This window comes from Drosophila sechellia, chromosome 3L (genome assembly GCF_004382195.2).
Source record: "Drosophila sechellia strain sech25 chromosome 3L, ASM438219v1, whole genome shotgun sequence".
In the NCBI taxonomy this organism is placed as follows: Eukaryota; Metazoa; Arthropoda; class Insecta; order Diptera; family Drosophilidae; genus Drosophila; species Drosophila sechellia.
The window spans coordinates 2,447,437-2,461,628 of record NC_045951.1 but is presented as its reverse complement, the minus strand read 5'-3'; the positions used below and the strand labels follow the sequence as shown (position 1 = coordinate 2,461,628).

At 44.0% G+C, this 14,192-nt stretch overlaps 1 protein-coding gene across 17 annotated transcripts in view; it reads right to left on the bottom strand.

Moving 5' to 3' along the window:
- The window catches only part of LOC6610486 (supervillin), a 106,006-nt gene that overhangs the window by 48,330 nt on the left and 43,484 nt on the right, over nucleotides 1-14,192 (bottom strand). For 11 of the 17 annotated variants that reach the window (XM_032719667.1, XM_032719659.1, XM_032719660.1 and 8 more), the window contains exons 3-4: nucleotides 4,471-6,055; nucleotides 893-1,224 (exon numbers count right to left, since the gene is read on the bottom strand). In XM_032719667.1, coding sequence (XP_032575558.1) covers nucleotides 893-1,224; nucleotides 4,471-6,055 — 1,917 coding nt within the window. Of the gene's footprint in view, nucleotides 1-892; nucleotides 1,225-1,305; nucleotides 1,466-4,470; nucleotides 6,056-11,088; nucleotides 11,605-14,192 lie in introns of those variants that run through there. The other 6 variants (XM_032719664.1, XM_032719665.1, XM_032719674.1 and 3 more) reach the window with 5 other exon arrangements.

Sequence of the window (14,192 nt, the reverse complement as noted above, 5' to 3'; positions counted from 1 at the left end):
AACAGAAACGAAGCAACACGGCGACTCGCCTCTTCCGATGATAGAGTTTTTGGCTTTATTTCTCGGCTAATTTGCAGAAAACGTTGACAGGCCCACGGTTCAGGGCTGAATCGGCATGGGGCGGGCTAATTACCGAACTTTGGTTGGGAAAGTTTCCCCAAAGAACTAATGAATTTGTAATGTTCGCAAAGTGGGCTAAGCGAAGGTAAATTGAAGTGTGAGATCGGCAAATGGTTAAGGCAAATACAATAATAGCCAGCCAGCAGAGAAGAAATGATGTGTATCGATTTTGATACTAAGGGTTCAATGTAAGAAGATTGTAATATTGTAGTCCAACAACTAATGCATCATTAGTCATATGTAAGCCTTGAAAAATGGATGGCTGGGAATGATGAAAGGCTTAAAAATCATTACATAGACCAAAAATGCCTGGTCTAATTTTATGATCTACTGAACTGTGTTATTAACCTGTACCAATCTAAGCAGTAATTAAGGAAATTTCTATTATATAACTACAGTTTGATTGGTGTTGATCTACAAGTTTATAATGATAAATGGAGCACAAGAGGTAATTTGATATTAATATCCCAAAATAAAGAGTTATAAAAGAGAGAAGATGTATATAAAAGGTAAATGGGATTCTCCTCCTAACAATGAAATTCGAACAGGATGCGTGGAGTAAGCGGGAAGAGTTTCCCAAGGATAATAAAGAACTCTGCCAAGAACATGAATGGAAAACTGCTTTTTGGAAGCAAAGGATCAGTAAGCGGGTAGAAAGGACATAACAAAACGCTCATGGACGAACTGGAACTCGAAACACAAACAGGCAACACAGAGACGTCACGCAAGCAACAACGAAACACAGATACAGATTAGCGACTCAAGGACTCACCTGAGTGGGCAGATGCAGTGGGGCAGGAGCCCTGGACGATGTCTTCTGGCTGCGGTGGCTCGACGGTTAGAGCCTTAGGAACTTCAACTGGAGGATCTCGCTGCTGGTCATGGGTCATCACAGTTGTGGCTGCCGTCTCATAAGCGGAGCTATTCCCGTTCGCCGACGAGGATGGTGGATCGGTGGCGGCAGGAGCACCACCTGGCTTATTCCGTCTGCGGGTCGGTGAGGGTGAACTGCTGGAGGAGTCGTCACTGCGATGCAGCGGCGGAGGTGGGGAGTGTCCGGCGGAACTCTGGCGACTGGCGGAACGCGTGGTGCGCGTTATGAATCTGCGGAGGCGGTTGGACTACGTTATTATATTTGTTGGCTCGAACTCCCCACATAAGCGGTTTCTAAATTAATTTAGTTACACGGAAATAAACACGCAACGCTGCAGCAGAAGTATCAGAAGTATCAGAACACCGAAACAAAATACAGTCGCTGTGAAACGAGATATCCATTCGACAAATCGCAGATACAAAGATACAACTCTCGAGAGTTCCGCTAAATGCGGCACGGCTAGACGGCAGCAAACACGCTCGGCAACTGCCGCCGGCTCGCCCAGCAAACACAGTGGAAACCCACGGAGCTGCTTTTTTGTCGGTTATTTGTTTTTGTTGGTTTTCGTTGTTGTTGCTGTTTTTTTTATTATTTGGGTTTTGCCGCTTGGTATCTTGCAGATACACAGAGAACAGCAACAAAGTCACTCCGCCGAGCAGCGAATTCACTCAAAAGCGAAAAGAGAGCGCTGCAAAATTCGCACATTTGCGCCAGGTAGCAGCGGTATTTGTCAGATACAAGATATATCTGTATATGCACAAGCCGTGGCTCTATCTCCCGACCGTCAAAGAACAAAGCGTAACAAGTCTGTTATTGTTATGGATTGGTGTGACTATTGCACGCATGCGCAAAAGGCGGTGCGCAGGTAGCTAGCCAAGAGTATCCCAGGCGAAGTATCTCGAGCAAAGTATCTCAACGTCTGTAAATGATAGCCACATTTAGCTGAGCCACTTCCTCATCCTCGGCTGACAATGCATCTTTTGCCCATATCTGTTTAGCGAGCGAGTGAAGAATTTTGCAGCTTGTCGCAGACATTCAATCAAGCGCAAGACTTCGTCTAGCTGCCCGCTTTGTCTGTCAGTTTGTCGGTTTGTCTATCTGTGAGTTTGCTTATATTTCCTTTGGTTTTTGGTCAGGTACACAGGCTGCACATTTAAATGTCGCGACGCATCAATGTCACTCTTTTTGCTTTGTGTACTTTATGATGTCTCGTGCCTGCCAGTTTTACGGATACACAGATACAATATCTTTCAGTCCGTCCTTGTAGAGAGGTAGGGCATGATTATATCGATCGTCAACACGGGAAAGTCTCCCGAGGGAGTGATATTCTAGTATCCGGAAAGTAGGTTAGGGGATTAACCCAAAGAAAAATAATATGTCTGACTTTAGGATAATATTTGTATAAGGAAGTTCCACGATAATTGTTATGAAAACTGGGATAAATGGATTGAGTTACACGACTTTGCGGGCTTAGGATGTCGTCTGCTTCATTAAAATGCTTAGTCAGACACTTGGAAAATGGAAGTAGGAAGCTTAGAATGAAATCACAGACATAACTCGTTTAACTGAAAGGGAATTGGGTTGAATTTAATTGTTTTTTAGATTTCGATACCGCAATTTCAGCAATCAACATTTGGGCTGGACTTCTTGGAACCTCTTTTTCAAGGGTATTCCCCGGGCCTTTAATCTCCGCTGAGATCATCATTTCGATCTTCATCTGCCATGCGCTCAGTTTTATATTCTTGATGCTTGACTTTGCCCGTCCGTCAAATGGAAATTTCCATAAATTGTATAAATTGCTAGAGACACATATGACGTATCAGCTACTGGATGTCCGAGAACTTTCCAACCCGTTGGAAAATCTCAGGGGAAAAAGGAAAAGTGATAATAACCAGTTCGTGGATGCTGTTTTTTTCATCCATTTTGGTGGCTTCACGTTTTTTTGGGAGTCGCCACAGCTGCGATGAAAGCGAAACCAGGACTAGACCATCGACGATCTGGGCCAGGCTAACTGGCAATCTGGCCACCAACTGGCTGGCTATTAAACGGATACCCAAGCAGACGCAGCAGGTGATCGGATGACGGTGTTGACACCGCAAACGGCCCAAACGGGCCCCCAGATAAATTCCACACTTAATTGCTGTGCATTCAAATTATTCCTCGTCGAGATTCTACATTGAATGCATTTTTAGAAAATTATCTCTTTGGCTCTTTTCTTCTCTTCCCCAATCCTCATTTCTTTAATGCTGCGCGTGTTTTTTATGAGGCATTTTTGTAGCGAAAGCCCATTGGAAAAACTTGTCGCTAGTTTCGGGTTTGGCTGTAAAACAGGTGCTTTCTACGCCGGATTTCTTTCGGCGGATCCAAGGAGGATGAGGAGGAGGAGGATTAGGTGGTGGGTCCGAGGTTGGGGGTCATTTTCGGAGACAGCGACAACAGCGTCAATGTGCCATTCGCTTTTATATATCACATTATATTTGATGGAACCAAACACCGGCTGCCGCTGCGAATTGCACTCCACGCACTGACGCGATTGTCGAAGATGTCGCCGCCGCGATACGATACGATCCCAAACCGAAGCCCAAAGACCATTCCCAATCCCAATCGCAATCTCAAAACCAAGACAATGGACCACGTAACACCCGACGGAAAAGAGGCGAACAATACATGGATTTCATTTGTTAACAAGCCCCCTGCCTCTGTGAATCTCGATTTGTTTGGGGGCCCGGCTTAAAGAGGGCCGCCAAGTCGCATTGTATAACGCGACGTCGAACAATACGGGTGAAGATGGCATATGGATCTCAACAAGAAAGAGGTGGCCCACAATACATGCAATTTGTTTTGATTGTGCGCCAAGGATTATGGCGGTACCGGTGCAGCCTTAAAACGGATTAGACTCTCAGAAGTGGAGATAGTTTAGCTTCGAACTAAGTTCCAGCTTTAATAAAATTATACACACAACCAAAATCGCATTACATTTACTGTTTAATCAGCCACAACTTCCGAGAACACAACGCTTTCACCCTCAACGGTAATCAGCTTGACCCTCGAGTAATTCCAAGCAAAGCACACACAATCACAGTGGCGGTTAAAAAAATAGCACGAAAAGAAAACAATGTGGTTTAGAAAAATACTTTGGTACTATAGTGGTACTCTGGTCAGAAAGAAGGTGAGTGTAGAAAAATAACTTTAGGTTTACAAAAAACAAACACATATATTATAAATTGCTATTTTTTTAGCCACCGCTGTTCATCGATGCGTAATTAACCAGCTTGGAATAACTAAACATGGTGGGGGGCTTCGATACCCAACAACACCTGCCTGTAATCAGGACAACCTTTCCTCGGCTAACGACTGGCTAAAAGGAAGCTAATTATGCGCGTAATTGCCCCCGCAACAGATAGAGATACATTTAGGGACTTGTGATGTTTTTGGGGAGGTGGATTCCATGCGAGGATGGGGTCCCTCCGGCTTACCTGCGCGCATTGGTGGCCTGGTGGTGCTGATGGTGATGAGACTTGGGTTCTACTGGCAATGATTGATGTGCATGCTGATGATCGGTTTGATGGTCGGCCTCGGGATCAGATTGATCGTAGCCATTCGCGCCGTTCAATAGATGTGCCCCCAAGCTGACCCCCTGGCTCCAGCGTTCCAGGGTATCGTAGACATCCCCTTGATCGAACTGGGTGGTGCTGTCGCACTCCTCAATATCCAGGTCGTGATCGTCAAGAGTGTTTCGGATGGCAGACAGTGGTATCTTGGGCGGTTCCACAAACAATCGATTGGTATTCACAGGCTCCCCAGCATCGTAGCTCTGTACTTCCTTGGAGGCGGATGCAGTGATATTGCGGACCGATGGCTCCAGGCTCCTGGCCAGTCGCAGATTCAGTCGGTTGGAGGACGACTCCAGGGAGACATCACCCGAGAGTCCTTCCTCGGGTGGCAGAGAGGTGGCCTTGGCATTCAGATTGGTCACCTTGCGACTGGAGTGGAGATTCCGCAGGCATCCCTCTTCATCGCTGCTGCTGCCCGCGGGCAACTCCTTGGATGCTCCTAGCACAAGATGTGTCTGGTGTCCAAGCTGCTCTAGCTGTTGTTGCTGTTGCTGCTGCTGCTTGGGATTGCCACTGCTGCCGCCCGAGTTGCCGCTGCTCATCGGGGGATTGAGGTAGTGATGGTGCAGGGGCCAAAAGGTCGCCAGCTTGTCGGTTGTGGCCTTAGGCTGCTCCTGATCCTTTTTCTTCTCCTGCTCGTTGCTGCTGCTGCTGCTGCTGCTGTTTTCCAGGTTCTTCTCCTTGCATATTATGTCATAGAGGGCGCTAATCGGACGCGATTCACTGCGCACGCGCACCGCTCGACGTGATCGACTGTGGAAACGCTGCTTGTGCCGGCTGTTGCGACCGGATCCGCTGGGATTTACTACGGTTGGTGGTGGACTAGCCTGCTCTACGGGGTTACAACTACTGATGGTGGTGGTGCTGGTGGATGTGATGGGGGAGTGACTGGCGACAACGGGTGGCTGCTCACCACCTTCGTGGCCGATTGGAGGTTCACCTTTGGTAGGGCTCGCAGATCCCTGAGAGTATCTGAAGAAGCGTCCCTCGCTGCCGGTTCTCTGCTGGCTCCGACGGAGTCTTGAGTGGCTGTCGCTGGACGCAGAGTCGCCACGAAAAAATGTTCCCCTGGCCGGATTGCTTATGGGCAGCGGTGGATCCTTCGTGGCCGTGGAGCTCTTTGGAAACGATCGCTGTTCCACCAGCTGGGTGCTCGGAGTACTGTATACACTTCGATAGTTCTCGTTTAAGGCGCCCACATCCGATGCGTTCGGCGTGTGGATCCTCAGCTGGAGATCCGTGTAGTAAGCGGGCGTGGTGTGGTGGTGGAAGTGCGGATGCTGACCACGATACGACTGGACTGGAGCACTCTTCTGTGAACTGGAATCCTCCGAGTCCTTGGTGGTCTGCTGCTGCGGTGGCTTCTGTTTCAGTGGCTCAGGTGGCTGGCAGCTGGTCTTGGCAGTGGCAGGTGCTGTGGATAAGTCACTTGAGGCCGCAATGGTTTCTGCGAATGAAAGGGGAGAAAAAAACTGTGAGTCACAGTGGGCCAAATGAAAAGTAATGTTAACTCAATTCCCCCAATGGCATTTCCGCTTAATGCAGCAAGATGTCCCCCAACTGGGGATTATTACACTTAGCAACAGGAAATTTTAGAAGCAGTTGTGAAAAGTATGCAATGATTTAATTCCATAGCCTTTTAGATTCAAAATATGATGATGCATGCCTTTATAAACTTTTATTACATTTGTTTAAATGTATCTTACTTATTTTCATATTTTATTTTTTTAAATGTAAAGTTCCCCCCTTCGCTCGCCGCCCGTGTGTTTGCTTTTCTAATTCACTTTTCCCGCACCGCACTTGGCGCCTAAAAAAGCAAATCTTGGCAGCAATTAAATTGCACCTGAGCACTCGGATTAATATATTGCATGCTCTACAGCCAACCCAGAACGCCCCCTCATCTTGGGCCGCCCCATGCCCACCCACTAAACACCTACAACCGTGTCAAGGTGAGGTGAGGGTTGCCTGCATTTTATAGCCAAGCATCTGCTCTGCTCTGGCAATGAGTGCAGTTTTGCTGGCCGCGTACTTTTGGCAGTGACTGTGCATGTAAATGCAAATCTCATTTGACAACTGCCAAGGCATGAGCGATTAGTTATGCTCTGTGTGAGTGGGGTTAAAAATTGGTAGAACAGGGAAGCCTAACACGAGGGCCTAATTAATCTCATAAGTGTGGAGGGAACTCAAACGAAAAATTTGGTTATTTCGTTACGGAAAGTAATGCACGTTGTTATTTCATATAACCAACTTATTTGACAGCTGCTGCGCACATTTCAAATGCCAAGTGCCCAAATGGAATTTCACGAATGTGCTCGAATAAAATACCGTTTTTTTTTGGCCAAATGTTGAACAAATGCAAGAGCTCGGCGAATTTTTTGTGCCTAATTTATTATGACAGGCAGTCGAAAATGAGGAAAAATTATACAAATACAATTAACAGGCAAACAAGAGAGAGTGGGGAGTGATCTGTGGGATATATTTGGCCAGCAATTACGAATGCCCAGTGAAATTCAAATATTGAAACAGTTAGCACATCTCAACAGGGCAAATAGCAGTCTAGTAGTAAGATCGCATATCTTATCAGACGATGAGAGCAAACAGCCACAAAGCAAAAGTCAATTTGTCGATCGGAAAAAATAGAAATACACAAAAGAACGCAAAACATGGCTTGCTTAATTGCAACAATAAGCACGAAGCTATAAAAATTATACATTTCGCATTGTTTGTAAATATTCATTTCAAGTAAATTGAAACCATTTATAATTAAGAACCGATATCAACAATGTATACACACAAATATTTGTAATTCAATTTGGAAAAGGCAGGAAAAGCAGACGAGTGTGGGCGAGATTGTGTCATGGCTTCAACTCTATGAAGACAGCAATCCCCATAAACCGCCCTTTAATTCCAATCATAAATTAAAGGGCTTGTTTAACCCCTATGCTGTCACATACCACGCTCAATTAAAAAAGTAAAACAACATATTGCAAAGCGCCATTCTTTTTTGGTTCTCTTAATTAATTGTAATGTTTTTCTTTCGTTTTTTCGTTTAAACGAATTTCGTTCTGAATTTAATTAAAAAAAATCGCATGGGATACCTAGTCGCGTCTATTTTTTATCACCTGCGAAACTTGTCTGTGCCAAGTCAAGTGCAAGAATACATTATAATTGGCAATTGTAGAGCAAACCGTATAAAGACGACAAATCTGGTGGGAGCTGCGCACGTGTTAAGCTATTTTCCGAGAATCGCAAATGCCATGGGGTGAAAAAACTGCATATGTAGTTCGGTGTATCGAAAGTATTGGTTACAATGTAAGGCGGATGTTTCGTAGATATTTGACATAAACAAATATGGAGTTTATGCGAAAATGAAGAACATTTTCCCCCGACTGTAAAACAAGGAATGTATATAAAAGAATGAATATTGAACGCAAAGATAAACACAAGACTTGCACACCGCTCGTGCTTATCGCTAGCCAATTTCCTTTCCGGGAAAAAACAGAAATAATTGAAATCAAATATTCGCGCTTTGGTTTTTGTTTTGCCAACGCGCCACAAAGATGTGAAATGTTTAAAAACAACAAGTCCGAAAATGGCATTCTGGATGACAATGGCCGAGAGTTGAATGGACGCAGCTCCATGGGGCTGCGCTTTTGAATAAACGGATCAAAAACGTGGGATAAAAACATTTCGTGTTTGCCAAAATATTATATTTCCCGAATGCATTTACGCAATGGCTAAATCTGGCCATAAACAAATTGCAAGTGAAAATCCTGCGAGGCAAGTTGCCAGCGTGGGATTCTCCAACATATATATGAATGGGTTGCATGCCAAAATCCAAATCGAAACCAGAAAAATAAATAAACCAAGCCGTTGGCACGTTGCCTTATGGGCTATACGAGAAAACCGATTTGCAAACAGCTTTTGGCCAATACATTTCTTACGGCCCAACTAAGAAACTTTGACTAATTATTATGGGCAGTAAAAACTGCTGGTAGTTCGGTTCGAGTAACCAAAACGCTTCCAGCCACAATAACAATTACACATGCAACACTAAAGACAAAAAGACCAAGAAACAACAGATGCAATAACAAAGTGCTGTCAACATTTTTGCGGCTTCGTTGCGTTGAATTACCAAACGCTTCTGTGTGTGGCAGCCAGCTCAGCCAGCTAACTGATTGATCGATTGGCTCTTGTCTTCTTGCGTCTTGTGCCGCAGTCCCAGGTTGCATAATTAATAAGGGGCAGGGGCAGGGACAGGGGCACGGCTTAAACTTGCTGCAAAAATATCATATTGTCAAGGCAATCCCAGTCGGAGGCAGACCAGAAAAAAAGCTGCACTGCTAGAAATTGGGCTCGAATGTAGTGCAGGTGACTCTAAAGCTCGAAAGTTAAATTTAGCCAGAAATGCTATAAATTAATCATTATGATTGCATATCAATTAAACACATTTACTTCAAGATTTTTGTACATCATTATCAATATTGAGGAAAAAAGTGCATTTTACAGAAGTGGCTGCCGTCTCGTTGTTTACAGTTTGCAGTTTGCTGCTTGCCACAGAAAAACAGAAGAGGCAGGCAGCGAAATGTTGCAACGTCGTTTGGGATTATTTTTAAATGCAAGGGCATGCTGCCCACAACCAAATGGACTCCCACTCTTGCCCCGCCCCTCCCCGTTGTGGCTCACTTTTTTATGCAACAAGCACACATTTAATTATCAACAGCCAGAAAACCCCTTATCGACAACATCGGTCATAAAGCGGCCCGGGTCTTGATGGGCTTCCCTTCTTGGGAGAATCTTGAGAACTTTTGACGAGTGCATCATCAAATTGTGTAATTTTATGTTTGGCAATCAAAAGCAGTTAAAAGAACGCCTGAGACATGTGGGTGGCAGCATCGCAGGAAATTGGGTTAAGAAAAGTTCTTGAGCGTGGGTTGCAGTCGATGGAAGTGGATCTTAAGCCTGGGTACTCCTCTCTGTATATCTTTTAATGGATAACCCTGGGCGAGTGACCCTCAATATGGCTTGAGTCAACACATTTCTTCAACTTGGTAATCGAAACCATAAGTACTCAGTTTTCGTGAGCTGGTGAAATTTACACTCGAGGAAAACTGCTGTTGTTTCCCCCGATAAGCTATGGCCAAGTCATGTCTAATGGTGATTCGCTGTTGGTTTAGTATGCATCATCCTCCGAATGAATTGATAGTTAGCGTTTATCGAATGATTATTTATAGATTATTTTACGATTTTATGTTGGCAATATATTTATTGACCCAAGATATTTTAAGGCCTTAACCATCCGGGCTACACATGTCATTTCTAACGATTTATAGCATTGCAATGAATCCTAGGACCAGTTTCAATCATTTAAGGTAGATTTCATAAATAACAAATTAATTCCCACTAAGTAAATTACTCCATTGGCACTAATCCGGTTGGTCATAGTATCTTTCTCGCTCGTTCTGTGCTCAAGATTGGATAACAGGTCGTTATACACAAATGACCTCTGATTGGAACAACTTTATAAGCAGGTTGGGGAATCGAACTGGAGCCCTCCTCTCCTCAGCACTTAAGCCCTTTACAATCAAATAAAATGGCCATACATCAAGACTTAGAGAGAGAAATATGCACAGACAATCGAAATGAAATAAAAGCTGGCCGGACGGACCAACAATCGAGCGTAAAACAAAGGAACACCGCACACACCATAGACAAATGACAAAATCTTTCTGGGTCCGGGTTCGGGTAACTTGCCTCGTTTTATCGACAACTTTGAAAAAAAAAACAATTTTTTAGACAAAGAAGGGTTTGGGCAGAAGAAAAATGTAAGGTAAAACAATACTCCAGCAGGTGAACAAGGGCAATACAAATCGTTAACAGTTATTAAACAATAATCCAGTAAAAAACAGGCGCATTTATATAGGAAATACCAACGATAGCTGGACAACTGCGACGCCAACGTTTAAAAATAACCAATTGGAATGAAAACTGATTCTTTCGGGGCAGAGTCTACAAGTTGCCATAACACTTTGATAAAAAATTGCTATAAAATAGTACAAATAATGAGCAAATCATTAGGAGCAATGAGTAATAGATAAATATCAATAATATATATTGAGATTGTCAATGTATTCTCGTTCTTAGATATACTGAAATCTATATTAGTTAAAGCTGGGCTACAGATTGATTCAGCCGACAGAAAATCACTGCGAATCTATTTAGTTTATTTGCTCATTCACAAGTGCAAATATATCTGGCCAGCGCACTGTGTATCTTACAGATCCGATCTTTCAGATTAGAGAATGATTGTGCTACCTATAAATAGCACTTCTGTTAAGAGACACATTGGATCATGGAATAGAAGGTATTTTTCCTGCTATATTTACAAACTGCCACCCATCTATCTCATAAAAGCGCGGCGTATCTGACAGATACCCGCTATCAACTGCGTAATGCTGTCCGGAATGCTTGGATACTAACTGCGATATCGGGGAAAATCCATGGCCCCGCTGCTTTTGCTGCCGTGTAGATGGTACGGCCGGTACTTCTCGGGGCTGTCCAGATTGAGGACACCCTCCCGTATGAGGCACTCCTTGAGGGCCAGCATTTTGTCAACCTGGCTAAAATTGGCACGCCCCAAAACGCGGTCGTCTAGCTTCTTTTCTCAGATCTTCTTGCGGATTTGCTTATTTTATTTTAGAAAGTAAGACATACGCGTCAAGTGTTTATTTTGTGTAAAAGCGAAACGTTGCTGGGGACTTTTTTCTATTTTTTTCTTCTTTTTTTTTTTTTGGGTTTTTGCAGCAACGAGGAGGCTGCACTTGAGGCGAAAATAGAAAAGCGCTTTTCACTCGCGTCAACGTTACAACAAGAGACACTCGACGTGTCGTCTTCGCTTCGCTGTTGTTTCAGCGATTTTCCCGTATCTTTTTATTTTGTTTCGAATAATTTCCCAACGGCTGGCCGTCCGTCTCGGCGCTAAACGATTTTGCGACTGAGCGGCGAACGCTAGACAAAAGTATCTAGAACTCGGGGCTGCCTGTGTGCGCTGCGTTTTCGTTCTTTATCTTTTACTCGGCGAAGCAAAAGAATTAAAACAAAACGCGAGCAAGTGTTTGTGAGTATCTGTGTGCCCCGAGTATATTTGTATCTGTGTGCCCAGACTGCCGCTGTGTTTGCGAGCTCCGAGTAGAAGCAGCGAAATCAAAACAAAATAGCCAAAACAAAACGAAAAACGTGCTGCAACGGTAACTGCCACAAGGCGTGAAAAACCAAGATGCCGGAGATGGCATGAAAGTGGAGATTGGCGGGGGAAAAGCTGGAAAAACTCAGAGGCCGAGAAGCAAGTGTTGAAGGAATGCAAAGGCATCGATCTGCTGATGCGTCAGTTGGATACATGTTGCACGGTGCAATGCTTTCAATTCTGGGATCAATTTAATTATTTAAACGTAAGTAAATAAAGATTTCAAGTATTCAAATTTTTTCTAACTGAAGAAGATAATATAGTATAATAAATATTTGTTGCTTGCTGGTAAAAGGAAAAGCTGGTATCAAAATGCAAATATGTAAATATTACAATGGAATGGAACAAAATAATGGGATGGTTTATCTTCTAGTTACTTCTCCAATAGCAGATGCTAAAACGGAGACCATCCACGTGACACTGTGCCACTTTGCAGAATTGCAACGGTACCAACTGCAGATGGCGGGGCATGTCACCATGCCACACCAGCAATCCAATTCAAGCATCGGGAAGACCTGGGGACTTGGCCAGAGACAGTGGCAGCAAGGGATCGGATCGGGGGACGCGGGCATCGTGTGCTCCACATGATGGCTAAAATAGCAGCAACTAGAAACAAAGCTCATTAAACGGCAGGAGAGCCAAAACCAGCAACAGAAACAGAATTGCGGCTGAGGCATTATCTGGTTTATGAGGTTGGCCAACGGTAAACGCAACTTGGGGCGTCCAGGGGGCGTGGCTGGGCAGGGGAAGGCGGGGTAAGCGGGATGCAAGAGCGGACACTAATGAGTGCGTGCCATAATTGGCGTAGCCCAGTTTGGAGGATGCGTTGGTTCAGCTGGCAACTGGAATTGTGGCAAACTGCTTGCGGCTAAACTGTCGTATACTTAATATTCCGAAAACAGCACAGGCCCCATTACCACTAAAAGGCCACCGAAAAGTTTAGTTTTTACCTTGTGCATAGGGAATACAACATATCACATTGAAAGCATTTGAATGGATGGATTAAAAAGATATTCCAATATATAGTGCACATTTTCGCAAAGTGTCTCAGTAGCATAGAAAACTTTTACTTTTGGCAAGATCGCTTTTCAACCTGTGTGACACGGACATTTTCCAGTATTTATGTCAGTTTTTTTTTTGTTATTTTTAGGGGCTGTTTGTGTGTGTGTCTTATTGCAAATGTCAAGCGGTTTTGTGCTTGAACTTTGACCTCCCGCCTATACACCGATATTTGCATGTAAGCGAGGGCAACTTCGCTCGCTCTCCTATGCTCTCTCGCTCTCTCTCGTTTCTTTGAAGCGTAGATTTGGATTTCCAAAATTATTATATCAATTTCGATGGCGAACCAAGGCGAAACTAGGCGTATGCGCAATCTGGCAGTTCAGGCACGTGGCTCTGGGGTCAACGCGGAGTGACGTGACCTCATCATACACACTCGTCTATTCCACGGCGATATCGCATCGGAGCCCCGCAAAGTCAACAAATTGAGTTTGCCTTTATGGCGAGCGAGCAAAACAAAAACTTCCGCTGTGGGTGTCAATTTGTGTGTGTTTAATATGACAAAAGAGCGGTGGAAAGCTGTGAAAACTTCCTGCCACTTAAGCCGCTGACAAATTGAAACCAGTAAGCGCCACCCAGCATCGGTTGCATCTTGATTTATTAAGCGAAATCATTATGTCTGGAAAGCAGCCATTTCTAGCCGTGTGTTTAGATCACTGATTGCGCTGGCTCGTTTGCCTGCCCACTCGCAATATTCTGTTCTTGCGCGTTCATTTCCGTAATGTGTTTGCACTCCTAGCTATTTTTTACTTATTCATTACACCCGCTACAAATTGTATTTACACATTTTCTACAGCAGAGGTGAAAATAATAGTACTTAAGCATTTCTATAAATGATGTTAGTAAATGAGCTAAAATAAATGTCACCAAAAACAAAGCTATTAAAATGAATTAAGTATTATTTAATTGTGAATATATAACTTTTATAGTCTTATGTATTAACCCATAGCTGTATGAATTGAACTCGCTTTACCCGAGTTATGGCCAAAAGCGGCAAGTTGTTTTTTCTTTTGCTCGCTTTTGTTGTCTTGCTATCTCGCACTGTTGTTGAACATTTATGATGTAAACACGAGCGCAGGGAGGGGGGAGGGGGCGAGAAAAGCGGTCCATTAGAGTGGGAAATGTACATGCACGCGGCCAGTTAATTAATTAATTATTAATTCCGAGCTTACTCCACCCGCCGCAAGAGAGTTCAGTGAGTGACTGATGTGAGCGAGCGACAGTCGAGATTTTTCGCATCTCATGACGCATGATTTATGCCAATAATAGGGCTTTATTAATA